At 49.7% G+C, this 25332-nt stretch overlaps 1 protein-coding gene and 2 long non-coding RNA genes across 5 annotated transcripts in view; 2 read left to right on the forward strand and 1 right to left on the reverse strand.

The window, feature by feature from the left end:
* Nucleotides 1–283: 283 nt before the first annotated feature.
* The window catches only part of ADCY8 (adenylate cyclase 8), a 218688-nt gene continuing 193639 nt past the window's right edge, over nt 284–25332 (reverse strand). For all 3 annotated transcript variants that reach the window (XM_029923740.1, XM_029923739.1, XM_029923738.1), the window contains 5 exons: nt 20275–20433; nt 11880–12026; nt 5601–5693; nt 4048–4162; nt 284–823 (listed from right to left, as the gene is read on the reverse strand). In XM_029923740.1, coding sequence (XP_029779600.1) covers nt 336–823; nt 4048–4162; nt 5601–5693; nt 11880–12026; nt 20275–20433 — 1002 coding nt within the window. In that variant the 3' untranslated portion in view covers nt 284–335. The remainder of the gene's footprint in view (nt 824–4047; nt 4163–5600; nt 5694–11879; nt 12027–20274; nt 20434–25332) is intronic.
* Nucleotides 10960–12920, forward strand: LOC115279194. The gene is made up of 3 exons (XR_003903280.1): nt 10960–11128; nt 11546–12071; nt 12762–12920. It is a non-coding gene; the product is annotated as an uncharacterized LOC115279194 (long non-coding RNA).
* LOC115279196 lies at nt 18055–20035 on the forward strand. Its single transcript, XR_003903282.1, has 4 exons — nt 18055–18464; nt 18672–18753; nt 19373–19516; nt 19884–20035. It is a non-coding gene; the product is annotated as an uncharacterized LOC115279196 (long non-coding RNA).

Below are 25332 nucleotides of genomic sequence, written 5' to 3' on the forward strand. Positions count from 1 at the left end.
TTCTCCCCCCCGCTAAAATAAATAAAACATTAAAAAATAATAATGGCAGTTGTGTTGAGTATGTGTTTATGCATCCTTCTTTCGTACTCAATTGTGAGCCTTTCAAGGTCAGGGACTGGGTCTTATTTATCTGTGCTTCCCGGAGAACCTCATACCTACGGGATGATCAATAAATGTCTGTGATTTGAGGAGAAGCTCATCAAATCCAGTCTTCAATCTAGTGTATTCAAGACCAATGAAACCATCCTTGTTCTAAAAAAAATTAAACCTTTTTATTAGTATATTTATTTTATATATAAAAGAAATACAAAAAAAGAAACACAAAGAAAACGGTCTCATGGCAAATCGGACTTGTCGCTGCCCTCAGCCTGGGCTCCAGGCTCTGGCCCGCTGGGCGTCAGCAAAGTCCGCCGGTTGTAATGGCCCTTGATGATCCCCGTGTTGTTGTTCTCGTTGAGCAGCTGCTTCTGCCTCTGCCTGTTGAGGGACTGCACGAGGCCCAGGACCACCGCGGCCAATGAGTACTGCCCAGGAAGCCTTCTGGGGGGCAGGATGAATGGGTTGGGTTGGACTCTTCCCAGGAGAAAGTACGTTTTGATTTTTCCTTCCTGCTCACTGATGCCCTTCACATAGATCTCCCCTCGGTAGTCGAAGGCAAAGCCCTGGTCCTTCAGGATGAGATAGGTCTCCTCGGGGACCTGGATCCTGCCGCTGACCCCTGTGCTGTCCATTCGACTTGCCAGGTTCACGGTCTTGCCCCAAATGTCATACTGTGGCTTCTTCGCGCCGATGACACCAGCCACCACGGAGCCATGGCTGATGCCTGCGAGTGACCAAGGAGTGACAGATGAGAGAACAGGACTGCACCCCTGTCCGGGATGGTGACCAGGGAGGGTGTGGCCTCTGTGAATAAAGCACAGGGCCCGGATCCCGCCTTGGTCACTCACTGGGTGAGTGGCCTGGGTCAGTTCCTTAGCTTATGTGGGCCTCACTTTTCCCATCTGCAAAGCAGAAGGAAGGTGAAACAAGGTAATGGAAGGAAGGTCTTGGCAAGGTGCTTGACAACCAGGGAGAGCTTGAGAGGAAATTAGGACAATTTACACAAGGATGCTGACTTAGCCCATTGGACAGACAGAGCACTGTGTCAAGAGTCAGGACACTGGGGTCTCCTCTTTCTCTGCCATTGCAGTGCTCTGAAAGCCTGGGTAGACCTTTGCCTTCTCTCTTTTAGTCCAGTGTCTGAGCCTCATTCCCTTGGTCCGTGGCACCAGCCTCCCAACGGGCCTTGCTGCCTCCCCTCTTGTCTTTCAGCAGACCAGCCTCCACACCTGCCGTCACAGCAGGAGGGCTCTGGCTGGTGCGCACCTGGCTGAGTTCCAACCACCTCAGCACCTGCCATGGCCCCTTTTCCCTGTAGGATGAAGCCCTGGCACCTTTGGATGCAACCCAGGGCTTCTCGAATCTGCTCTTCCTGCTTTGTCAGCACCTCCTTCATGGCCATGGTCTCCTTTACCTTTGCGTCCAGTCCACACTGAACTGCTAGAGTCTCCCTAACCTGCCTGCCATCGCTCACCTCTGTGCCTTTGTCCTGCCTTTCTCTCTGCTTGGACGATCATTTCTGCCCACCCCCCACAGCTTATTTGGTAAATGCCTTTTAAGACATTTTGATGCCTCCTCCTTTCTGAGACATGGACTTCTCTTCTAGGAATAGTAGCGTTTCACAAAATATGTTGGTGGGCATATAGGTCTCCTTCTATTAGACTTAAATACTAAACTAACCAGAGAGCCACTGGGTACCAGCACTGTGCCAGACATTGGGGAGATGGCAGGAGAAAGAAAAGAGACAGAACCCTGGCCCTCCTAGAGTGTACCTTCTACTGGAGAGATGGAAATGACAAAACAAGTAATATACTATCAATGAATAACAGAGGCTGGAAGGAAAACCCGGTCAAGTTAAAGGAAGAGAGAGGTGGGAGGGGGAGTTTGGGAGGAAGGGGACTAGGGAAGGGCCTTTCTGAGCAGACATTTGAAGAAGGAGATGGGACAAGCCATGCAGATGTCTGGGTTAGATCATTCTAGGCAGAGGGAAGAACAGTCCATACAAAATAAGACAGAAGCGACCGTGAGATCAGAGAAGCAGACGTTGCGGACTGCGTGGGCAATGATGGGGCTCCCTCCATGCCTCGCAGAGCCCCTCACAGGCATCACCCCGTCTGATCCCACGTTACTACTACGCGGCAGCCGGGGATGGGGTAGTACTATGGCGCCCAGCTTGCACACGAGGAAACTGACATTCGGAGGGTTTGAATGACTTGCCCAACTTCACAGAGCTGGTGGCAGCTGGCCCCGAACACAAACAGAGGTGCCCAGAGAAGTGGGGAAAATAATCTTCTAACCTCTGCACTCGGCCATCACAGTGAGATTTCACACCCAGGGTCGACCCTAACCCCACCCACATCTCCTGCCTTTGTTCAGGGTTGAAGTTCAGTTTTTAGTCTTGATTCAGTGGTGTGGTCAATGATTTCAGAAAGGACATATCCAGTCAGCAGGAGATGTGGGAAGGAGCCCTGGACATCCCATCCATAGACCAAAAACATAAAATAGGGCTTTTTGTTTTTTTATTCTTATGAACAAAGGTACGTGGAACTTGTTAGATCTGACAAGTTAGACACTGGTATATCTTGACTCTTTTTCCTTTTTTTTTTGAAAAATTTTTAATGTTTATTTTTGAGAGAGAGAGAGAGAGAGAGAGAGAGAGAGAGAGAGAGAGAGAGAGAGAGAGGCAATGTACGAACAGGGGAGGGGAAGAGAGAGAGGGAGACAGAATCCAAAGCAGGCTCCAGGCTCTGAGCTGTCAGCACAGAGCCCAACGTGGGGCTCAAACTCAAGAACTGTGAGATCATGACCTGAGCCAAAGTCAGACACTTAACCAACTGAGTGGCACAGGGCCCCTAATTTATCTTTAATTTATTTTTAATGTTTATTTATTCTAGAGAGAGAGAGAGCAAGAGCAGGGGAGGGCAGAGAGAGAGAGGGAAACAGAATCTGAAGTAGGCTCCAAGCTCTGAGCTATCAGCACAGAGCCCGACATGGGGCTTGAACCCACAGACTGTGAGGTCATGACCTGAGCCAAAGTCAGAGGCTAAAATGACTGAGCCACAGGTGCCCCTTGACTCTTTTTCCTTGAAAGCTGTAAGGGAGGGTCAAGTAAGTAAAACAATGTGACGGCCAGAGCACATGTAAAATACAAAGACTGCAGTAAAGGCTGTGTGAGTCCGCGGCCTGTAGGCCAGAGCATCCCTGGTCTGTCTGGAAGTCCTGGAGCTGCCCCCAGAGTGTCCGCTTGGCTGTGTGACCATAAGCCATCACTCCCCTTCTCTGGGCCTGAGCTTACCCACTGTGACCTGAGAATGAGAACTAGAGCAGGGGCCGTCAGACCGTGCTCTGCGGGGCCTTCAGGAAGCAGCAGAAATGCCGAAGGCATCGGTGAGTTATACAAAGTGTAAAGGGTCATTAATCACCCAGCTGTGGTTCCTGTTGCACCTGCTGTGCTGTGAGGGGGTCTCTAAGCTCAAGGGCATGCTCTGTGGCAAAGTGAGGAGGGGGCTGTGAGGCTCTCTGCGGTCCCTGCGCCCCACCAAATCTGACATCTTTAGGGGTGAGTGCGATGCTGCTTTTGCTTTCAGGCATAACACAGAAGAACCAGAGAGCAGCACCCTGAGGACACAGGATGAACGAGTGATTACTCAGCTCCCTCCCTCAGCAGGGAGGTGTGCAGGTGGGGCACTGGACAAGTGAGCTGGAGGAAAGGTAGCTACGGTGTAGGGCCTGCTGTGCATTTGGCCAGCAGCCTTCCCTGGCTTGCAGCACCCGGAGCGAGAAAGAGCCCAGACAGGCCTGAGCTGATGCTGTCCCTGTCCTTGGCAAGGTCACACTAAGCCTGCTGAGGCATGGGGTAGGGGTGGGGGAGGGGGTCTGATGGAGCAAGGCCAGGCAGCTCCATGGGGGGCTCGGGGGACATTTGCCAGGCCTCCAGCTGCTACTCACCAATTCGGAGCTCGAAATTGTTGAAGGAATGCTTGTTGATCTCCTGTATGCTTTCGGTCAGGGCGAGAGAGAAGTCGGCCAGGGCACAAAGATGTCCCCACTTGTCTTCACATTGCTGGGGCATGGGGGAGAGGACAATTGACTCACTGTGGCGAATGCGAAACCCTCTGCAGTGGGGCTCCTGCTCTACATCCTCACCCACCCGTGCACCCCTGGGATGGAGACAGCCAGGTGTGGAGCCCCTGAACCCTCCCATTGGCAGTGTCCCTGCAACAGGGGATGGTGGGAGATTTGCTTAACTCACTGTAATCTGCACAGCTTACCGTATTTCTTTCCCCACATTGGGCTTGTATGTTCAGGCTGACGCACGTGAATTCCTGAGTGTGCTCCCTGGTGTGTATGTTAGTGTGCGTGCATGTTTGCATGTGTTGTGTTTCCATCTAGGAAACGTGTACTTCCTTTCAAGTGCTCACACTGTCTGTTGAAGGGATGTTTCACATTTGCTTAGACATCTGCTCCCGGACCTTGAGGGAAGTGTGGGGTACATCTCTGTGCCTCTCTGAACCTCAGTCTCCTCATCTATAAAATGGGGATCAGCATCCTTGCCCCGCCTACCTGCCGGGGATTGAATGAGATTGGGTATGTGAAAGAACTTTGTGCCCCTCCAGAGCAAAGAGTTTCAGTAAAGGGCCAGAGAGTAAATATTTTAGGCTTCATCATGGCTACTCACAACTACCGTTTTAGCTTGAAAGGAGCCAAAGAGAAAATATTCATAAATAAAATAAGTATAGATATATATATGGGTACGGTTGTGTTGCAATAAAGTTTTATTTACAGAAACAGATGGTGGGGCAGTTTTGGCAGGCAGGCTGTACTTTGTGGACCTGTGCTATCAAGTGTCATGCATGGCTAACCAATTATCGGTATGGGTGTCTTCCCAGATAGTTATTCTTGAAATGTTTCTGGGTTTTTAGTTGGAAAGTAAACAAAGGAAGGATGAGAAGAAGGAATGAGTTCCTTCTTTCCAGGAACTTAGACTCCCATGCATGTAGCATTTATTGAGGACCTACTGTGCATAAGGCTTCCGTGTGGGGGGCATGACACCAATGCTGGAAGGTAGAGGCTAGTGTTCTCACTTCACATCGGTGCCTGGCACACGGCCCTCAAAGGAGCGGGTCTATTATTCATTCTTACATGCTACATACACAAGTAAGAACAGGAAACAGGTTGGTATCGAAGGTTTGGTGACACTCGCAGCTAAATCATAATCAGGGTTATTTCTTGGTCAGGGTATTTTGTCCATCAAGTGAACAATGGGCTTCAGAATAGAGTCTAGTGGTTTCTGGATCATAAAGAGGCATCATTTTATCCACCAGACCCAAATTCTCTCGGGAGCAAATGTACATCACGCAACTAGAATACCCAAGTCATCAGATTTCCTCTCTACCAGTCCCCAAGCACAGCCTGGGGATGATGGCCCCTCTCTCTTCAGGGACACGACAGGAGTGAGGTCCCTGCCAGAGGGTGCAGCTCAATGCAAGGTGTTCCTTTACCTGTTTTTCAGGGGACAGGCCCGACACAGCCATGTAGGTGCTGCCGATGGTCTTAATCTTTTCAATGTCCTGAAAGCGGTCCTCCCCCAGCAGCTGAAATAGATCCAGGCACCCATGTTAGTTTTGGTGGTTATCCTTCCAGAAGACAGGGGCTTCGTGCAACGGGTCCCCGGCTCACACTGAGGACGACCTCCGCCTGGCTTAGCGGCCTTCAGGAAGCTACCTTTCTCTCTGTGAATCATGCATTTCAGCAGTCTAACATGTTTACTGAGCACCTGGTGGGTGCCAGGCACCGGGATGGGTGTGACCAGATACTCTTTAAGGAGTAGATCGGTTTCGATGCATCTTTGAAAGAAACGCTTATTAGTTCGAAGAAGAAATCTCAAATGTTCACTAGTGCAACACTTCCCTGTCAGCATCCTGGTCTGAGCCACTCGTGGCTTACACCTGGTGGGGCTGTATCAGAATGACCTACTGCTCTCTGTCTCATCCCCCAACCCTGAACACGGCAGCCAAGAGTGATCCTATTCAGAGGTAAGTCAGACTGTGTCCCCAACTGTGTGTAAAATCCTCCTGAGGCTTCCCATTCTTGGACCCCGTGATATGTTACCTTCCATGTCCTAATCTTGGACCCTGTGATATGTAGCAGAAAGGACTTTGCAGACGCAATGAAGTTAATGATCCTGAGGTGGGGAGATTCCTAGACTATCCAGGTGTGCTCCAAGTAATTGCAAAAGCATCCTCATGAGTGAAAGGAGGAGGCGGGGAAGTTGGAGGAGGCAATGTGATATCAGGCAGAAGCGGAAGTCACAGCAGTGTGACCACTGGCTCTAAAGGCGGGGGAAGGAGCCACAAGCCAAGAAATGCAGGGGCCTTTAGTAGCCAGAATGAAATGGAGTCTCCCCTAGAGCCTCCAGAAAGAACACAGCCACACTGACACCTTCACTTAACTGTGTGACATCCATTTTGGACCTCTGACCTCTGACCTCCAAACTTCAACATCAGAGATGTCTGTTGTTTCGAGTCACTGCATTTGCGGTGGATTGTTGCAGCAGTGGTCATAAACGAATACAGCAACGATCCACTGAGCTTCTGTGATGTCTCATGAGTGGGACAGGAGGTCCCAGCCATCCAAGACTGACAGCCCAGGCAGGGTGTGTGTGTGTGTGTGTGTGTGTGTGTGTGTGTGTGTGTGTGTGACACATTAAATAAACCATCATACAAAACATGCCCTGCCTCAATTCTAGTAAAGCGCATGACAGAAATAGACAGGGTGTAGGAACACGTAGAGAGGGGCATTTGGATACAATCTGGAGGGTCTAGGAAGGCTTCCCCGAGCAAGTGATTTCTAGCTTCACTTCTAAAGAGTGAGGGAGGGTCTTCTAGTGGTGGGTGCTGGGAGGCTGGGGGCCTGGAAAGGGTTGGGAGGAGCATCTGGACAGAGGCGACAACACGAATGAGGGCTGGAGGTTGGGGAAGACACGAGGTAGGTTCAAAGAAGTCAGAAAAGGGTTGTGATTATCTTTCTCATCTTAGAAAAGCCTTTGGGGACACCATGTCCCACCCCCCCACCCTGTCTCCTTCCTTTTGCTTTAAAAATCAGCAGAGTTCTCTCTACTCACAGCCTCCAACGTCTTCCCCATGATTTTCTAAATCCCCTACAGATCAGAACCCCTAGTGCCTCCTTGACACTGACATTGCTCTTGTCCAGGCCTCTGACGATCCCCCCCATTGTCTGGCCTCACCCCGCTGGGTCCACTGTCTGGATCTTACCCTGTTAACTGTGACACCTCTCCCACTTGGTTGCCGCCCACTCGTGGCTTTACTTCCACATCACTGGCAACTCCTCAGTGTCCTTGACTAGTTCCTTCGTACCTTCCTTATCTCACAGTGTCGGTGGCCCCAGGGCTCAGGCCTCAGACCTCTTCTTTTTTCTGTCATCATGGCTCATGGCTTTCAACACAATCTCTCTGCTCAAGATGCCTACATGTATGTGTCCTTCCTTGGCTATCAGACTCTTCTGCATGAAATTGCTAAGTGACATCCCCATTATGGTCCTCAAAGGCATCTCCAACCTGCCATCCCCAAAGTGACATCCATGGTCCTATCTACCCACCTGCCACCTTGATTAACGGGGGTCTCCAATTTTCCAGTTGTTCTGGGTAAAAACATCACAACCCACATTTAATCTTTCAGAAAATCCTGAGATCCACCTTCAAAGCCATCCAGATTCTGACAGTGTCTCACCACCTCTACCACACAGGTCACACATCTATGAAGCCAGCCCTGAGCAAAAGAGGTAGGTTCAAACCTCAAACCTCCCTGGCTCACAGGGCTAAGTTCTAGCTTCTAATCCCCCCATGTGGTGCCTATTTAGATGTAACTTCTGGTTCTCTAACTCTCTGCCTCCCTTTTAGACTGTAATATCCTTAGGGGCTCATGGCTTCCGGGAGTGGGCAGACAGTGGGCCAGACCAAGAGGATGGGATGGATTTTCTACATGCATCTTGCTACAAGCACCTTGTCAAAATGATTCTGCAGCTGAGAAATCAGAGAAAATTCTATCTGGAGAGAAATTCTTCAGAGGAACAAGGAAAACACAGGCAGGTGTGTTTGTGATTTGCTTTGGGGTGTGTGCGTGTGTGTGTTGCCTGATTCACGGCTGAGGCAGCCTTTGTGTATTATTTTCGTTTCCTGAGCTGAAGTGAAGTCGCTCATCTGCCCTGGCTGCCGTCGCACAAACTGCGTCCGGGGAAGGAAGTGGCATGTCCAGGGAAGGACCATGTCTGCGGTTTGCTCTCAGCGTCCCTGCAGGTGTTAAAATGTTAGTTCGGAGGATCTGAGACATGTCTTCGGTGGCCCCCTCTCTCCCTCTGCTTCCTTATGGCTGCATTTCCCCAGCTTTCTGCAGGGATGGGGGCGGGGGAGTGCTCTTCCTCCCTCTCTTCTCTGGAAACTACTTGGCCAAGGGCCCCTTTCAGGCCCAGGCGATGCTGTCTCATCTCAGAAGGCTGTGGAAGGCAGCAAGCGGCTTCATTATTTTAATTTAGTGTTCGTGCAGCAAATGTACCCAACATAGAGCTAAAAACGTCTGGGGGCATGATGTGGTTCCTAATCAGCCCCTTTATGAATTCACCAGTCCACATGGAGTGCTAAAATGTAGGGGCACCCTGAGCCTTCAAGGAAGTAGGTGCCCTGGGGTGAGGAGCCTGGTGTCGGGTTATTGCAAACCCAGTCTTGGAGCATGTGCTCCATGCAATGTCCTGCTTTCCTTGAGCCAAGAAAAAATTTTGCTCTCAGGTTCCTGTGGTGATTTTTATCAGCAAAAGGGCAGGATTGGTGGTGCTTCGACAGGGCAGAACGCGGAGGGTCTCTCTTGACACCAAGAGAGAAGGCATGTCCGAGTGGCCCGAAGGCCCTTGTGGGGAAGCTGAAGTGCTTGGGGTTGGCAGGTCAGGGAATATTCCTGCGGCAACACGCTCTTCCCTCTTCCTCCTCCTCTGCACCCTCTCTTCTTTTCCTTTCTCCTTCTCTGCTCTGCTCTCCAATCTTTCCTCTCTCACCTCCGTGCCAGCTCATCCTCCCCCTCCTCCTCCTCCTGCTCTAAAGCCCAGCTCCTGAACCGATCACCCCCACTGCCCCCTGCGACGGCTCTCAACCCCACCGGCTTCTCCAACCCCTCTCTGCAGAAACCCACCGCTACCACTAGGAGCGCTGTCTGTTTTCCCTAGGAGTTTTGCTCCTGATGTCTACCAATTGCGGCACTGAGATGCAAATTTAGTTAAAATTTATTTATCAAATTGAAAAACATGCTTGTGAGCCCTTTTTGGGGATGGGGGTGCTATAGAGTTTAAAATAAAATGAAGCCTGATGGCCGAACCTTCAGTCAGATTATTTTTAACACAGCCAGTTTAACTTTCTTTCATTTGGAGGTATGTTTTGGATTGCCCTAGTTTATCTTCACCTCACTATTTGCCTGCTGGGTTTGTCCCCCATTCATTAACTGATTGGTTGATCCCATTAGCAAATACTTAGTAAGCATCTGTCATGAGCATCTCATGTTCTAGACACAGTGCTAGCCCCTGAGGACTTAATAGGAGACATAAGAATATAATTTCTATCTTTATGAGTTTATGGCCTCTCCCAAACAGCTGGGATAAAGGCACTATTACCATGGAAGCACCTGCTACTCTCCACGATGTAAGGCCCTCCAAATGAGTGGCCTTACCACGGACTTCCCATGTAAAGATGATGCGATCATCACGTCTCTCACTAGACTGGGAAGCCATGGGAAGCAAAAAGGGGCTGTGTCTTACTGATCTTGATCCCCACCCCCATCCCTAGGACAACTAAAATGGCCCTTGTTGCCTTCTGACTGCAAAACCGGAACCATGGAATGCCAGGGAATGGTTAAAAATCAAAACAGGATGGCAGACCTGGGTTCGAATGTTGGCAGCACTAATTAATGGTGGCAAAGCCTGGGCTCTCTTGGTGTCTCTCAGACTCAGTTTTGCTTATACATATAATGAAGGCTAATAATTCCCAGCCTGTCGGTTTTGTTGAGGGATAAGTAACGAGTGAATGTTACATTGAACTCATTCTGCATTTGTGGCAATATGTGGTAAATACCTACACTAATAAGATGGGTCTCTGCCTCAGATCTGAGTGGCTCGTCGGGGAGGCAGATCTGTACACTGAAGGGTTTCAGGCTCTATGATGAGTATAGATTTTTCGACAAAAGAGCAACAACATTTACCTGGGTGGAAGGGGGATTAGAAGAGGTGTCACAAGTAGAGGAGATGTTTGAATGGGCTGTTGAGGAAGTGTTACATTTTCTGCTGCCCACGGAGTTGAGGGAGAGAGGACAGGGTAGAGTGAGGATGGCATAACTCCTGGGCAGAAAGAGGGGGTGTGGAGGAGCCAGGTGGGTGTAATGGCTTGTTCGGAGCCAGATGGTGCCGGGTGGTGGGGGCAGGTGGCACGTGGGGGGAGGTAAGGCTGGAGAAGATACAGGGATGGCAAGTCAAAGCCTCTGGTGACTTATGAGGAGCTGGCAAAGGGGAGGCACTGATAGGCTTTAGGTTTCACAGGGATGTGAAAAGATAGTCTTGCTTTTGATGACAGCTGAGGTGAGATGCAGGAGGGGGCAGCTGGGGAACGGCTGCAGTTAGCCAGGGGACAAGGAAGATGACGGAAACAAGAATAGGGCAGCACTGGCAGTGAGGAATGGCCAGACCAAAGAGCCATCAAGAAGGAACCCACAGGGCTCAGTAGCTCCAAGGACTGTGGGAATGGAGAGAGGGGGATGATGTCACAATGGATGACATCACACATGGTCCTGGTGCCCCACCCACATCTCCTTCATGGGGTCATTCCCAAGAATGCCATGGGATCTGGCTGCTGACAATGTACTGCTGTCCCCTTTTTTGGAAACTGCCTAGGGCCAATGGGAGCCCCTTTGACGGAAGTGCCTGGGAAGTGAGGCACCCCCACAAGGGGCAGCCCACAGCCAATGGCTGACCAACCCAGGTACACAAAAGCTTGGCGCCCTTTGCCCCAGTGCGAAACAACTCTGGGGTACCACTTATGCTCCTAAGCTCCCCAGGGATCAGGCAAGCAGGTTAGACTTCAACTGAACCCGCATCTTTGCATGGTCTCTTCTCCAGCACTTTCTCAATAAATCACCTCCCTTCTTAGGCCTGGGAAGATGGGTGGGCAATGGTGCCCCACTTCAAGCTAAAAGACTGGCAAGGGTGGGGGGCGAGGAAGGATCATTCCTGCCAACTCTATTAACATACAGTACAACAAGAATACTTCCTCCTGTGTGAGGGGTTGGTTAGAGTCATGGAGCCTAAAATAAGAAAGTCCTATCTGGAGTATGTGTGTACTTGTGTTTAAGTCTTGGACCAAAGGCTAACTGATGGTTTTATCTCTTGGCACCTTCAGCAGATGGAGAAACGTTCTCATGAGTGCGCAGTCTCTGTGACGCCAGTGTCTGAGTAGAAGTGGCCTCCAATCAAGTCCCGGTTTTGCCATTTGATGGTTGTTTCACTTTGGGTTAGATTACCTAGCCTCACTGAGCCTTATGATCTCGATCCCCCAGATGGAGAAGCCCTGGTGTTTCTCTCTTGTGATGATTAAATTAGAGAAGACATGTTTGTGTTTACACTGCAGCCTGCAGTCCTATAAGGGCACACAATGGCTATGGCTACAATGGATGTGACACTTTGACAAGAGTGAGGCCCGCTGTTGACTGGAGGCTTCTGAGCCTGCGACTTACCTCATCGAAGTCAGCAATGATCTCATTCAGCAGACGCAGGCATTCCACTCCCTGGTTATTCATCTCAGTCTGAGAGTAAAAGTCTGCAAACCCCGGGATGGAGGCGAACATCACCCCAACGGCATCATAAGATTGGGAATACAGCTCCTGGATGGGGAGAGACAGAGAGGATGCCAGACACAGTCGTGAGAGGTGGGGCTTTGCAGTGAGGCTCCTCGCGCATGCGTGCACCTGCACCCATGCACAGGCACCCACGGAGAGTGCAGAGAACGGGGCTCTGAAATACCGTCGTGTCACCACAGTAACATGTGGATGGGACAGACCATTGGACAATTCCTGGCCTCCAGCCTTGGTTGCACTCCGAGGTCTCACTGCACGTCCTTTGTCGCTGGCCAGCTTCCTTCTCTGTTCTCATCGGCGAGTCCAAAACCTCACCACTGTCCCTAACGTCTCGCCCCACACAATTCCTCTTAAGAGATTATTTGTCTCTTACTTCTGTGGGGAAACTGAGGCTCTTGGCAATGACCCAGCTCTGTTCCAATACACACACCCCTGTCTATGTTCATGTTTATTTTAATCCCTTTTACTTCCACCTCAGATGATGCATTTTCCTTCTGCTGAAGGTCAACGTTCCTACTTGATGTCTTGACATCCCTCGCTTCTACCTTCTTCTGCAACTTCTTCCCACAGTGACCCTTTTCTTTATTCTCTCTTCCATGACCTCCTCCTCTTCCTCCCCTCCTCCTGCAACTTGTCTCCGGTATGGAGAAGCACGACATACTCTGGAAACCAAGCAAACCTGTGACCACCCACCGGTTTCTGTTCCTCTTCGTCCAGACTTCTCAAACCAGTTCTCTCCACCCCTTGTCTGCACCCCTGCAGGTTTCACTCCCGTCTCGGACCTCCAGCCTAAGTGGAAAGAATCACCACACAGATATTGCTCATGTCTTCGGGGACACCTCTGCAGGTTGGTGTGGTCACTGCCCCCAAGTCCACGAGTCTCTTGACCTTCCTTGTTTCAGCGATGAGGTAATTGTTGTCATTATGCCTGGCTCCTTCAAAGATGCCTTTTTCGGCCTCACCTTCCATCTTAAATGTGGCTGATTGCTGTGGTTCTTTTCTTGACCCACGGTCAGTGGGTCAATTTGCACACATACCTGGGCCACCTTGTTTAGTTGCAATCCTTCACCAGCATTCAAGTGGGGCAGCCTCTGAACTCTTTTCTTCAAGGCAGTTCCCTTTCTTGGGCTTCCTGCTTATGGGTCCCCTAAGCTGGGCTATGTTCATACCTCCCAAACTATACATTCTGAACTTGAACGCATCTTCTCTCAACCTAAGCTTGCTCCTTCGTTCTCTCAGTTGGTGGCACTTGTGTTGCTGAGTCGTCAGAGTTAGAGATGCTCAGAGATGTCCTGGCCCCTTCCTCCCCATTGCATCTGGGTTCAGTAAAGTGCCAAGTTCTGCTGGCTTGCTTTTGGTCTCAAGTATTGTTTTCTGCCATTGCTATTCATCAGGTCACCTGCTTTCCTGCCCACACTGGATTCCCTGACTCGTCCCATCCAGAGGCATGTTCCACATTGTGGCCGGAGTAATCTTTTGTTTTTAAGTTAATTTATTTATTTTAAGAGAGAGAGCACACACGTGGGGAGGGATAGAGAGAGAGGGAGAGAGAATCCAAAGAAGGCTCTTCGCTGTCAGTTCAGAGCCTGACGTGGGGCTTGATCACATGAATCATAAGATCATGACCTGAGCCGAAATCAAGAGTCAGACACTTAATTGACTGAACCCTCCCAGGCTCCCCTCGTGGTGATATTTTAAAGACAGAATATTGGTCATGTCTCTTCCATTCTTAAAACCTTCTGATGGCCACACCGCGCTGAGGATAAAGCTCAAACGGCAGCGTGTTCATAGACTCATGCCCTCACCTCCACCTTCCTCTGCACCCTCATTGCCTGTGATTCCTGGCATCAGACCTCGTGTTCCAGAAACACCAAAGCATTGGATTCCCGCGTGCACATGGCCACAGACTCGGCAGGTGTCCTGAGCTCTTCTCACAGCTGAGCCCTTGTTTCTTTGTGCGGAGCTCCTCTCTGACCACTAGAGGGCACTCTGCCCCCATGAGCAGTGGGCTGATGGTCCAGGAAATTCAGGCCCCCAGGACTGCTCTCAACCAGGGACTGATGGCAATTGGCTTATACTTCTCAGCCCATTCAGCCCTCGGGCCTGATAGCTGTGAGGTAGGCTCTCTGCATTTCCCAGAATCCCCAGTGGGATTGAGCTCCAGTCCCCCACAGAGGTAACTAGTGGCTAATGCCTCATTTATAACTTCCCTTCCTTCCCACTCTCCTGCCTCCCAGGGTTTCCTGAGTCCACCTCCAAGCTAATTACTTTCACCCAAATCCTTGTTTCTAGGTCTGCTTCTGGAAGAGCCAAACAAACACACAAATGCGCTTCTCACACTCGAACGCTTTTATTCCTACTGTCTGTCCCTTGATGGGACGTGTCCTTCCCTCCTGCAGTTCACCTCCTTAACCAGGCTAGCCCTGGTCTTCTGCCAACACTAGCCACGTGGACAGACCACAGATGGGGTCAGGAGGCTGAGCGCCCTGCAGTATCCCTTCCTTGCTGCCTGCATTATCACCTCATGTCTGTCTCCTCTCGTGTGAATTCCACAAGGCAGAACCCCCATGCTATTCATCTTCGTGCATTCAAATCATCCAGTTTGCAGTTTCTGGATGCCTGTACTGTAGTGCGTGCTGTCTAGAGGGTCTGGTACAAGATGAACACTCTAAATCATTGGAATCAATGCCTCCCTGGGCTTTGCAGGAAATGTCAAACCTTACAAAGCGCTTTCGTATGAGCTCAATTATTTAATCCTTGCAATGATCCTGTGAAGGAGGCACAATTCTTATTGCCACTTTACAGGTAAGGAAGATGAGAGAGAGGAGTTAAGCGATGGTTCTGGATAACACCACTAGTCGAGGAAGACCCAGGGAAAGACAGTGTCCCTGATTCAAGATCGGTCAAGCATGGATGCACCGGTACAAGTGCCTTTGCCGGTCTCCATCCAGGAGGGCCAGGTGGGGGGTGGCCGGCTGTACTGGGTTGGGCTGGGCAGGGTGTGGGGGGTGCAGAATGCAGCCAAGGAGCAGAGCAATGGCACAGGGCTTTCTAAGGTGCCACATTCACCTTGGCCTTAGCCAATGGAGTGATACTTGAACGGGAGCCTGACTCTCTGCTTGATGGGTCAGAGAACCTGTGGAAGCAAACTCACAGAACCACAGCCTTCAAATGGCTATAATTTGGGGAAGAAAAACAAATCTGTTTATTACCCATTATGTTAGTTTGTTCAGGCTGCTGTAGCAAAACTCTGCAGAGTGCGTGGCTTAAATAACGAACATTTCTCCTCCCACAGTTCTGGAGGCTACAAGTCTAAGATCAAGGTCAGGGTCGGTTTCTCCAGAGACCGCTCTCCTTGGCTGGTGGATGCCATCTCCTCCCCGTGTCCTCACACGGCCTTCCTTCTGGGTGTGTCTGTGTCCTAATCTCCTCTGTGTCTTTGAAGGACACAGTTCACCATGAATTAGGGCCAGCCCTAAGGGCTTCATATGAACTTAATCACCTCTTTAAAAGTCTCATCTCTAAATACAGTTGCATCCAGAGGTACTGGGGGTGTAGACGTCGGCATATGAATTGTGGGAGACACAAGTGAGCCCCTAATACTCATATTACTATTGTTTGTTTAAAATAGAAAAGAGATGACCCAGCGGAGCCCTCTGCAACCCTTTCCATAGTTACCCAGTTGGCCACCTTGCCTCCCACTCGCCCCTGGAGATGGAAATGCCACTGTGACTTAAGGGCGGCTCACCGGGGGTTCTTATCAATCATGCTCAGGAATCCTGGCCCCTCCCACCCTCCAGCCTCCTCTTAGATTTAGCTCCCTGCCTCTGCCAACAATGAGAATGTTGCTTATATAACACAAACAATGCTCATAATGTCAGCTACATCTCCTGAGTGCTTACTGTGACAAGCAGGACACGGAATGCTGCATACACATCCTCTCACTGAACCATCACATCCCCAGGGCGTAGATGGAGTTAAGATCCTGGCTTTTTTATGGGGAAACTGAGGCATGTAGAGGTTACATAATCTACCCAAGACCCGCGGCTGTTAAGATACAGAGTTGGGGGGGTGGTGCCTGGGTGACTCAGTCAGTGGAACGTCCAACTCTTGATTTCGGCTCAGGTCATGATCTCACGGTCCGTGGGTTTGAGCTTCGTGTCAGGCTCTGTGCTGGCAGTGTGGAGCCTGCTTGGGATTCTGTTCCTCCCTCGCTCTGTCTCTCCTCCATTTGTGCTTGCTCTCTCTCAAAATAAAATCAACTTCAAAAAAAAAGACAGCGTTGGAATTCACACCTGGGCCGTCTGACTCCACTGTTGCTGCTGCCACTGCTACAAAAGCTAAATCGAGTCAGCAAACACCAGGATGACCACCACCAGGATAAAATGGTAATACTCAGGATAATGCCTGAAGGAGATGTCACCGAACCGGAAACCGGATCTGGTGAGTCCGTCTGAATGGATGGTTGATTTGACATAAGGTGGCTGCAGAACTGGGGGCGGGGGTCTCAGTAACTACAAGACACATGACCTGAGTTCACATCTTGATTGCCGATCCTCCTAGAGGTTGGAGGGTAGAACTGGGGTGGTGGGAGGCTCACTCCTCTCTACCAGATGCTCTCTGGTGAAGAGAGAGGCCGGGAGGAAACAAGCCCAGGGCACTGGGCTTTCAAGTGCATTGTGTGGCCTTGAACCCACATGGTGGACCAGGCTGTACTGAGCACGTCATGTGTTCTTACCCAATTTAATTCCCACATCAGCTCAGCGGGGTCTCTACTATTTCCTATTAATCAGATGAGGATTAATAATAATCAGAGACATTGGGTGAGCTGCCCTAGGCCACACAGCTAGTTAACAACAGTGATGGAAACTGTGCTGTGGGGGCTTTGGAGGGGCACGGGAAAGCTCCTGCCACCTGCCTACACCTTTACAGACGACCCCAGCGTTCAACTAGCTTTAGTCAACTGTTTTCAATATGCCATCTGTCTCTTGCTATTTGGGGCTCCAAGAAAATAACACTGTAAACTGGGGAGGGATTGATGAATACAGAAAAGCTATTACTGTTCTACCTTCCTCTGGATCGAGGTAGATCTGGGCTTTCTAGAAGATTCTGAGCACATGCACACTCCCTGCTCTGCCCTGATATCAAGATGTAGACTCAGCTGGCTTTTTGCACAAGGGACCCAGGCCTGCCTCCTGTGTTTCTTATACCGAATGAAGCCACCTCTCTGAGGGGAAGACACAATGTATGAGACCGGATGACTGTATTAGTGTCCTCAGATTTCTGTGCAAACGTCACCGCCTCCGGGAGACTCTCCATGGCTGGCTCCACCCCCTTCACCTAACCCGCTTCTCTTACTCAGCTTCTCCTGCCCTCGGGAGCTGACCACTGAATACACATCCACTCACTCACGTTCAGCTGGGCACCGCTGAATACACATTCATTCACTCACATTCATGTCTCTAACACATGCTCCGTTATCGGCAAGGACTTTGTCTTCTTGGTTCACTGTCTGAGCCCCAGGCTCATGATTTCCCTCAATAAATACTTGCTGGGGTGCCTGGGGGGCTCGGTCGGTTAAGTATCTGACTTCAGGTCAGGTCATGAACTTGCAGTTCGCGAGTTTGAGCCTTGCGTCTGTGTCTCCCTTTCTCTCTGTTCCTCCCCTGCTTGCACTCTGCCTCTCTCTCTCAAAACTAAAGATTAACAATTTTTATTAAAAAAATACTTGCTACATGAAGGTGTGAATGAGTGGGAGGGCATGTGGGGCACCGGAATTAAGAAGGAACTGAAACAAAATTTAAGGGGTGTCCCTAAAATGTCCCAAGCACCGTTTAGACGCTTTATGCATAAGAACTCCTGTAAACAAGCGCTGTGGCAACTGGATCAAGTTGGGAAGTATTGTCACTTGAGGTCCAGAGAGGTTCATCACTTGCTCAGTTACTGAGGTGTAGCGAGAGGAGGAGCCGGGACTGAATCTCCAGTGTCAGGCTGCTGAGTGCATCACACAGCCTTTTTACACTGACACCCCCCCCCCCCTGCCCCGTGGCACCAGGCTGCACTGGGCACTAAGTGTGTTCTCATTCAGTTTCATCCTCAGCCAGGTCAGCAAGATCGGAATTATTTCCTCTTCAATCAGATGAAAACGTGGACTCAGAGAAGTTGGGTAAGCTGCCCTAGGTCACAGAGCTGGTGAGTGCCAGAGATGGCAGTGTGTGCTGTACAGACTTCCCAGCTCTGGACACACCTGCTTTCAGCAGTGAGCTGTAATGAGTGGGCTTCTGAGACTCTGCAGGAGCCCGCCTGTCACTGAGGACCCAGCCCAGGTGACAAAGTCCCTGCCCCAGGGAGCATCTTCTAAGTCAAAGTCTAGCGGAATGGCAGAGGCTGCCGGAATGTCTGGAACCAGCTAGACAGGATGTCCTCGGGGGCAAGGCTCCGTCCACTGCCCGGTTTCCAGCTGGTGTGAGTCCCTGTCTGTCACTGCTGCCTCTTCTCTCCCACTCATGCCCTAGAAACAACTTGAGACCAAACACCAACCTGAGCTTTCAAGCTACACAGACCTGGGGGTGAATTCAAGCTTGCTACCTCACTAGCTCTGGGACCTTATTTCTCTGAGCCTCAGTTTCTTCATCTGTGAAATGGGAACAATCATTCTCATCTTTTTTACAGCTCACGTCCGTGAATGCTGCTGCAGCCTTGTGAAAGCTGGGACCCAAACTCATGATGTCCAAACCCCAATCAGTTTTCAGAGGTCTGTATCAGAGTTCATATTTGCAGCAAGAAGAGAAGCCAAATATTCATCCCACAATAACAAAACATGACACTGGCCATTCCTGCAGGTCACAGCAGTCCTGCGTCTGCCTGTACCCTTCTCCTGTTCCACTACTCTATCTGTCACACACACACACACACACACACACACACACACACCCTAGTGGTGCCAAATCCCCAGAGACAGCATGGTTAGCCCCATGGTTGGGGCAGCACAGCACAGAGGGAAGAAATTCCAGGGACCGGATTTGAGCCACGGCTTTGCTTCCATAAAATGAGGCAGGCCATGGCCCTCTCTGAGCCCCAGTTTCTTCGTTGCTAATGCGGGGTGATGAACTCTTTCCTTAAGAGTGGAAAGACAATGAAAGGTCACCTACATCAGTTGCCTGTCTCGGCCTGGCCCACAGCAGGTGCTCAGGAAAGGGCATTTCACCGTAGCGTGAACGTTCCCTGACTGATGTAAAACCTTTGTGTTCGAGCCTTGGTCAAGTGTGAACTATTTAAGCATTGAAAACTTCAAAGAAGCATGACAAGACATTTTATTGAAAATGTCTTAACGGATTAAGGCCCAAAACTGTCATTTCTTTTGCCCCGTGGAGGTTTGGCCTGGATACAGCTGGACCTGCAGTCTTGGAATCTCAGCCTCTCTGGCTGGTTCTCTTCCTGTCGGGATGGAGCCAGTGAATTCTCACCCTTCCCACCAGCTCCTCTGCACCCCACTGCCTGGTGGTCTTCATGGAAAGGTGGCCTTCTTAGCATTTCTCTTCTGGTTTTCCCTCTGAGGGCTCCGGTGTTTTGTCTGCTCCTGCCGGTGGGCATAGCAGGTGCACCTCAATGTTCTCTCTGCTTTCCTGGCTCTGTCAAGAAGCTCTTGCAGCAAAGCCCCTGACCTTAGGGAGCCTGGAGAAATCCCGGCCTAAAGCCGACTCCAGAGAACTCCATCTGTTGATTGAGGAGGGTGGGAAGTGCTTGGATGTGTATCCGGGAGACCTCCAGGGCCCGGGTCCACCAAGACTGTTCAAGCAGCAGCATAGTTCCCCCTTTACTTCTCTTCCGCTGGTCTTGCTGTGGTGACTTGGATGGAGAATGGACTCTCGGGATCTCTCCTAGTTCTATCCTCAGGCAAGGATCACAAACCCAAATGTCTTCAGCGGATCAGCCAGAGACATCAGCGGTAACCTCTTACCCACGTAGAGAGAGACGCTGGAGGGATCGCCCAACGCATACACATAGTCATGTGCATAGACAGATATAAAACTAAGATTTCAATCCAGTGTCACAATGGTGATCTCATTCTGTCCATCTTACAGATGACCTACCCGAGGCTGGGGAGGCCGTGCGTAAACCTCACGGTGCTAGGCACGGTGGGTAGCCTGGCACTCGGAGGGTAGCATGGTCCCCAGTCTCCTGTGCTGACCTGAGGACAGTGGAATTCTCCCGGGGCTCGGGATCAGTGCACCCCCCGCCCACCTCCCTCATGGCCAGGCAAGCCTGGACTCACCTCATTGTCTCGGTCTTTCTCCAGAAAGTGGCGGGCCACATGGCTAGGGAGAATGTTCCGGAGCATGTTCTCATTGTGCTCCCTGAGCTCCTTCATCTCATTGATCTCCTCCTTGGCCTGTACTCGCCAAAGGAAGTCCAGGCGCGCTGTGTACTCTAGCTGCCGAGCAGGAGGGAGAAAGAGAAGGAAACAGGTGAGCTCCCAGGGCAGGGGCTCAGGCACCCAGTGTGGGCCGTGGATAAGGCAAATCTGGAACTCTTCTAAACAGAGCCCGAGCTGGACATTCTGAGGGGTATTCTGCCATGCCAAGAGATCAGAGGGTGGTCAGACTCCACAAGGCTGGGTACCTCCCCTTCCTACCATTCAGTTACCTACGATTTGCTGATTGTGTGATTCACTGGGGTTGCCTGAGTGGTCTGCGAGATTGTGGGTGCTATAAGGTCAGGGGGCCTTGGACCTGCTCAATGATGTCCTTACCCTGTGGGCAGCGCACCCTGCACAGGAGAGATGCTCTGTCACTGTTGACTCAACTCATCTGTTCTGATAACAGAGCCCTCTAACACTTAGATGGTGCTCAGTGCACCCGGGATTGTTCTAAGCAATGCATGTCTGTTCACTCTTTTCATGGCCCCGACAGGGAGGTATTGCCATCAATCCTCATTTTGGAGATGAGAGTGTTAAAGCAAACAGAGTTGAGTGACTTGACCAGTGTCGCACGTGAGTTAGTTGGGGGGCAGGGATTTGAGCTAATACTGGGGTCCAACTCCAGATTCTGAGCTCTGCACCCCTGGACCAGAGGAAGGGAATGAATGAGGTAGTGATGGAGGGGTCGTGCTTTTAGCTGGGACACTGATGTGGCTTGGCGTAGAGTCCTGGAGCCACATTTAAACACCATAACCTGGACTGGTGGCTTCATTCACAGATTCCTCATCCTTAAAATTGGGACGAACACCGCTGACCACGCAGGGCTGGAAGAAGAGTTATTTAGAAAGTTGCAGAGAAGGCACATGGTTCACAGTAGGTTCTCAACGCACATTATTAGCTCCTTGTGTCTTAGTTTCCCTGCACTGGAAGAGGGACAGCTTCTGGTTTGTTTGTTTGTTTGTTTGTTTTAATGTTTTTTATTTATTTTTGAGACAGAGAGACAGAGCATGAGTGGGAGAGGGGCAGAGAGAGAGAGAGACATGCACAGAATTAGAAGCAGCTCCAGGCTCTGAGCTGTCAGCACAGAGTCATGACCTGAGCTGAAGTCAGAGGCTTAACCGACTGAGCCACCCAGGTGCCCTGGACAGCTTCTGTTTTTAAAGAATCTCATACACCGAATTTACCACAGTTTGGGGGTGCCATTATTTCTAAGTCTGTAGCAGTTGAAACGAGCGCTGTGCTGTGTGGCCAAACACATGCTCTGAATTCGAGAGCTTGGAACATTCAGCTAGTTTCTTTCCTTTGTCTTACACGAACATCTCAGTGGATGGTAAAAATATGGAAAGAGAGGCACAAGATTATTCCTTCAGCAGAGTTTGTAACAGCAAAACCTGGAAACAACCCAAGTGCTCATTCTGTGGGTTGAATAAACTCCTGTCTACAGCTATAAAAAAAAAAAAAAGGAAGACTGGAGTGCTTGGGTGGTTCAGTCGGTCAAGTGTCCGACTCTTGATCTCGGTTCAGGTCATGATCTCACGGTCTGTGAGTCTGAGGCCCTCATCGAGCTCCGTGCTGATGGCCGGAGCCTCCTGGGGATTCTGTCTCCCCCCGTCTCTGCCCCTCCCCTTCTCCTACTCTCTCTCAATAAATAAATAAAGTTGAAAAGAAAGGAAGACCGTTTCTCTGTACTCTGATGGATTAGTCTCCAACATGGAGAAAAGCATGTATAATATGTCACAATTGGTCTAAAAATGGGAACATCTATGTCTCTCTCTCCATATATAGTTTTCCTTTATTTATTGGACAATTGAAGACTAAAAAACAAACTATAAAAACTCTTGACCAAGGAGAGGAGGGATGGAGGGAATAGAGTGGAGAAATTAAAAAATTTAAAACTCTATCCTTTTTTATAAACTCGGCTGTTGAATCATGGAAACATTTAATTTAATTATAAAACTAATGAGATGTTTGAAAAGATTCCGTAAGAATAAACAGGCAATAAATGAACCTACATGTATAATCGCACAGGGAGGAGATATTCCAAATGTCTTTCACACAATAATTTGATGACACATTTGGAGAGGGAGACACTCTGAGCATAAAAAGAACTCAAAAGTGATCTTAAAATGGTTCACAGCACTCATATGGTAGGTGGCAGTGTCTGTATATTATTGTTAGACTCCTGCATATGAATTGCAGGATATAGCAAATGGATAATTGTGTTGGTGTCACTGAGAACTGGTATTTCTGGAAAGGGGAAAAGGGAGATGCAGATATGAAACTGATGGGTCTAAGCCAAAAGCCTGTATTGCTGTGAACTCATGGCATGTACATATTTCCTAGCTTTGCCCGCTGAAATAAAAGCCTAGAAATAATGAATATCTAGAGCAATGGGCATTCCTATTGTGTTTTTCAAATATCGATTCCTACAAAAATGACCTTGCACTCTTGGCAGAAATGGCTGAAGTTTAGGGCAGTAAATGTGCATGCCTGAAACCTCTTTTCACATCAGAAAGTAGGAAGACCTCCGGAGACTATGGGTGTTATGTGACCAGGCTCCCGTGTGTCAAAGGTATGAAAAATTAGATTTAAGGAAAAAATTTTAATGTTTATTTTTTGGGGGGGAGGAGAGCAGGGGAAGGGCATAGAGAGAGGGAGACACAGAAAGCTCCAGGCTCTGAGCTGTCAGCACAGAGTTCGATGCAGGGCTTGAACTCACAGACCGTGAGATGATGACCTGAGCCGAAGTTGGACACAACCGACTGAGCCACCCAGGCACCCCAAGTTGAGCTTTAATAAAAATAATGATTCCAGTGGGTTGCAACATGGGAAATAAGGCAGAATGCATCAGTTCTCAGTGACACATAGGACACAAGACCTCATTGATCATCTCTGGGTGGTGTTTGGGAATAGACTGACTGGGAAACTTATGGGGAAGATATTTACAGGGTAAGAGTTAAGTGTCTATCCTGCTTTTGCTTTGTGAGCTGTACTTGGAGGAGAAGGGTCTCCTTCAAACTATATCCAGCCAATGAATAATGGAGTATTGACAGAATTGAGATATCACCACCCATAAAATAAGTGACGAGAGGGTATTCTTGTCCATAGCTGCTAACAGACAAAAATATAAATAAGATAGGGGTGCCTGGGTGGCTCAGTCGGTTAAGCGTCTGGCTTTGGCTCAGGTCATGATCTCACGGTTCATGGGTTCGAGCCCCATGTTGGGCTCTGTGCTGACAGCTAGCTCAGAGCCTGGAGCCTGCTTCAGATTCTGTGTCTCCCTCTCTCTCTGACCCTGCCCTGATCACACTGTTTCTCTCTCTCTCTCAAAAATAAATAAAAAAGCATTAAAAAATAAAATATAAATAAAGATGAAAATTCTTCAGCGTTTGCTTAAGAAATGTCAGTTGACTCAGAAGTCCAGTCTCTTTCTTGATTTTTACCAAGCCCCTAGATCACTGGCTCTGTGAGCCGAGTACGTAGGGAATGAACACATTGTTCACCAGCTTTGTGCCAGGTTCGTACACTGGCCCAGCAATTGCCTTGGTCCAGGCACTGTTCCAGGCCCTTCATACATGCTCACGCTCATTTCATCACACGACTCAGCAAGGTAGGTACTTTATTTATTCCCATTTCACTGGTGAGGAAATGGAGGCATAGTAGGGCAAAGTCAACTGTCCAGTGGATCACAAATAGGGGCTGGCGTTGAACTCAGGCACTCCGACTCTCAGCTGTGACTCTCAACTCTTTCACTATATGTACATGACCTTAGGCAGTCATTCTCCAACTCCCAGTAGAGATCTATTATCCTTTTCATTTTACAGGTTAAGAAATGACAGCTCCAGGGGCTTAAGTCTCTCAGTGGGTGGCTTAGTCAGTTGCATGTTCGACTCTTGGTTTTGGCTCGGGGCATGATCTCACGGGTTTGTTGGATGGAGCCCCCCACGAGGCTCTGCACTGATGGCATGGAGCCTGTTTGGGATTCTCTTTTTCCCTGTCTCTGCCATCTCTCTCTCTCAAAATAAAGAAAAAGATTTTAAAAAAGAAAGTTTTGTTCTAATGCTTGGGTCTTCCCTTCTTTAAAAAAAATTTTTTTTAATGTTTCTTTTTGTTTTTGAGAGAGAGAGAGTCAGACAGAGTGTGATCAGGGGAGGGGCAGAAAGAGAGGGAGACACAGAATCCAAAGAAAGCTCCAGGCCCTGAGCTGTCAGCACAGAGCTTGACGCAGGACTCGAACCCACAAACGGTGAGATCATGACCTGAGGGGAAGTCGGATGCTTAACCAACTGAGCCACCCAAGGACCCCTCTGGGTCTCTCTGTCTAAACCACGCTGTCCTGGTGCCTGTCTTTATCTGACCATGAGGTGACTGGAGACCTTACTAATCTCTATCTCTATGCATAGACATGGCTTCCCTTGCTATAAATGGAGCCCCTGTGGTGAAACCCACACCTGGGGCTGCAAGTGGACCAGGGGAAGCAGGAGGCACCCGACTGCTCTCTCCTGTCACATCTGGAATGTTCACCTGTCTCAGAGGAGAAGGAAGTGATGGCACATCACATCCACATATGTACATGATGAGATTTCCTAATCGTTCAGTTACGTAACTCCCTTGGTCCCCCGGAGATATGTGATTACCCACACTCCCACTGGATTGCTGCTGTGTACCAGCCATCAGTGGGCATTATTCAGCCCTTAAAAAATGGAGGGCCGCTGAGTCACAGAGGGAAACTGACAGAGGCAGGTAGCAGGCTCAAGAGTGGACAGACTTGGTTCAGACAAACAGGACCCTGAGGGAGGACAGAGGGGGAAGTGATTCTGCAGAAAGATTATTCTAAGAAAGAAAGGCAGGGGTGTGTGGTGGAGACGGAACGGACCCAGAAGTTGTGGATTCCTGCTTTTGTTTGGTTCTCCT

Source organism: Suricata suricatta, chromosome 15 (assembly GCF_006229205.1).
Source record: "Suricata suricatta isolate VVHF042 chromosome 15, meerkat_22Aug2017_6uvM2_HiC, whole genome shotgun sequence".
Lineage (NCBI taxonomy): Eukaryota > Metazoa > Chordata > Mammalia > Carnivora > Herpestidae > Suricata > Suricata suricatta.